The sequence below is a fragment of the Entelurus aequoreus genome, linkage group LG13 (assembly GCF_033978785.1).
Source record: "Entelurus aequoreus isolate RoL-2023_Sb linkage group LG13, RoL_Eaeq_v1.1, whole genome shotgun sequence".
Lineage (NCBI taxonomy): Eukaryota > Metazoa > Chordata > Actinopteri > Syngnathiformes > Syngnathidae > Entelurus > Entelurus aequoreus.
The window spans coordinates 1,852,840-1,855,339 of NC_084743.1; the positions used below are offsets into that span (position 1 = coordinate 1,852,840).

The window sequence follows — 2,500 nt, forward strand, 5'->3', positions numbered from 1 at the left end:
TCTCTGCCACAGAGGCGCTTCTATGAGGCATGGGGTCACTCAGGGAGCGATACACAGTGGACTCCACATCAGCTGCGGTTAGGTTTGTGTTACTAACCTCTGAGGCTGTGTGAATGTTGCCAGGAGGGGAGAACTTGCGCCTCCGTCGGATGGGGGTTGCTGGTCCTGCCGTGCCAGCGTTGCTTGCCTCACTGCTGCTTTTAGTAGCAGCAGTGGTATCCAAGTCTGTGATGATGGCGTCGTCACTCTCTTCCAAACAGGACTGAGGCAAGGATGAAGGTATGCAGACTTCATTCAGATGATTTGAACAACCCGTGTTGTTCTCCATCATTTCCTCTCTTTCTTTCTTAAGCCCTTCCTCCTTGTGGAGTGCGGATTGTTTCCATATGGTGACGGGCTGCCCTAGTACATCCCTAGCGATGTGTGACCCCAAATTAACCTCTCTTGACCCCACGAAAACCCTTTCGAAGGGGTCACTGGGGCCGATCTCTGGCTCTGTTACAATCCCTTCATCTGTTAAACTCGACTCGTGGCCGGACAGTTCATCCACAGATCGGTCGTAGAAGACGCTTTCCTCCGAGTCCTCCTTCCTTAATGCCCTGGCGGTCTCTCTGTTCTGTCTCTTCACCTTCTCCTGGCAGTCTCTACTGTTTAGCTTCTCCAGCTGCATACTTTGTTCATCCCTCCCGCTCTTCTCATTCTCTCTCTCCTGCTCATGTTTATTCCTTTCCTTTGTGGTCTTCAACTCAGCCCCCTGGTCCGTTTCTGTTTCACCTTCCATACTTGTTCCTTTCCTCTTCTCCTCATTTGTTTTCTTGAAGTCCTTTACAGTTTTCACATCATCATCATCATCATCATCATTTCTGGTGTTCATCTGGCAGATATCCTGAATAACTTGCCTGGCTTCCAGCACGTACCTTTCTTGCAATGGCGCAGGCATCACTTCCTCATCATCGTCATGGTACCCATAATCCAACAACCGTTGACCTCGTCCGACCCTAAAATCGCCTCCGTCACTTTCTACTTCCCTCTCTGACACAGGCACCCTGCCTGCATTCTTCTCGCTGTCCAAGTCGAGCTGTTGCTCGGAGGAACTTCTCTTTGTGTTTTCACCTGCCAGGTAACAGCGTGCGGCTGTTGAACATTTGTCCGAGTAAGTGAAGGACTTGGCGCGGCGCAGGGTGGCTGTCAGGTCTTTCAGGGACAGGCGGCGACTAGACGGTCCGATGTGACTCTGCGAGCTTATTCCACATTTCTCTCCCTCGCTTGTTTTTCGCACTTTGAGCTCTGACAAGTCCGATTTGAGGAAGTTTAAAAGAGTCATTGTTTCTGTCGCGATATCAGGGTTGGACTTGGATATTCCATTCGTCTCTTCTGCTCTGTCACTTCCTGTTGTCTGCTGTGACGTCACGGTCCCACCGACCCTTGCAGCCGACACATAAGAAGAAGCAAAAGCGGGCGCGATCTTGGGGCGCATACGCACTTGTGCACGGGGGAGATTATCTCCGTGTCCAAAGCTAGGGGAACGGTACATCGTAAAGTTTCCATAATAAGTTTTACTTGACACAGATGAGGATGCCTTTTTAGCTGTGTGACACAACCTGTTGGCGCAGCTAGCCTGGTCCTCTTCCTTCAGCGTCTCAGTGCTGGAATATCGACTACTGCATCGGGAAGCACCCGGACTGGAAAGAAAAGAGGGGATGTTGACCTTTGACACCCGCGACACGCCGGGAAGCGATGTGGTTGGCGCAGGTGAAGTGATGCGCTCCCATTGTTGCTGCACCCGGGCTCTGTTACTATGAATGGCGGCTTCTCTTGCAGAGTGGCTCCGGGATAACCTCAGCGCCAGTTCTCCTCTTGGGGTCCGATCCAAGCGCTCCATTGTCATGGGACTGTCGCTGTCGCTGTCTTCCGATTCGCCATCATGATCGTCATCACGGCCACAGAACTTCTTCTTCTTCCTTAGAGAGCGGCGGCGTACCGCCTCACGACCGGACGGGCCTAAAGAACCCGGGCTCTCTTCCTCGCTACCGGACGACCGACCGATGCTCTTTGTACTCCACCGGCCATTTTTACTGTGTGATAAAAAACCGGCTAAAGAATGAGAGGGGCCACCCCAACCTCCTTTTTTTCTTTGTCTGCGTCCTTCCTCTTCGTCTCCAGAGCTGAACCTCCAGGAGGAGCTGCGCGGAGGGTCAACTCTACCAGGGGCTGAAGAGGGAGCTACAGTAGAGGAGAAGGTAATGGCTTTATCTGGAGCTGGAGCACACAAGGGGGAGCAGGAGGGGGAGGCCTGCGCTGTAGAGGAGCTATGTGAGGAATGTAAACTATCCCTGGGCAGCCCGACCCCCTGTCTAACCCTTCTCTCCCTCAATATCGGCTCCTGAAGAAAGGACGCGGACGAGGCAGCGTCCCGGCTTGAAGAACCGCTCCGGGAAGTAGTAGCAGAGGTCTGAAGGTCAGCGAGGGGGTCAGGTGTCAACTCTATCAGCGTGGGGGT

General features: G+C 53.0%; 1 protein-coding gene across 2 annotated transcripts in view; it reads right to left on the minus strand.

Moving 5' to 3' along the window:
• The window catches only part of LOC133663051 (rho guanine nucleotide exchange factor 17-like), a 139,111-nt gene that overhangs the window by 135,470 nt on the left and 1,141 nt on the right, over nucleotides 1–2,500 (minus strand). For both annotated transcript variants that reach the window (XM_062067234.1, XM_062067235.1), the window contains exon 1: nucleotides 1–2,500. This exon is cut by the window's left edge and continues 1,127 nt beyond it; it is cut by the window's right edge and continues 1,141 nt beyond it. In XM_062067234.1, the coding sequence (XP_061923218.1) occupies nucleotides 1–2,500 (2,500 nt within the window).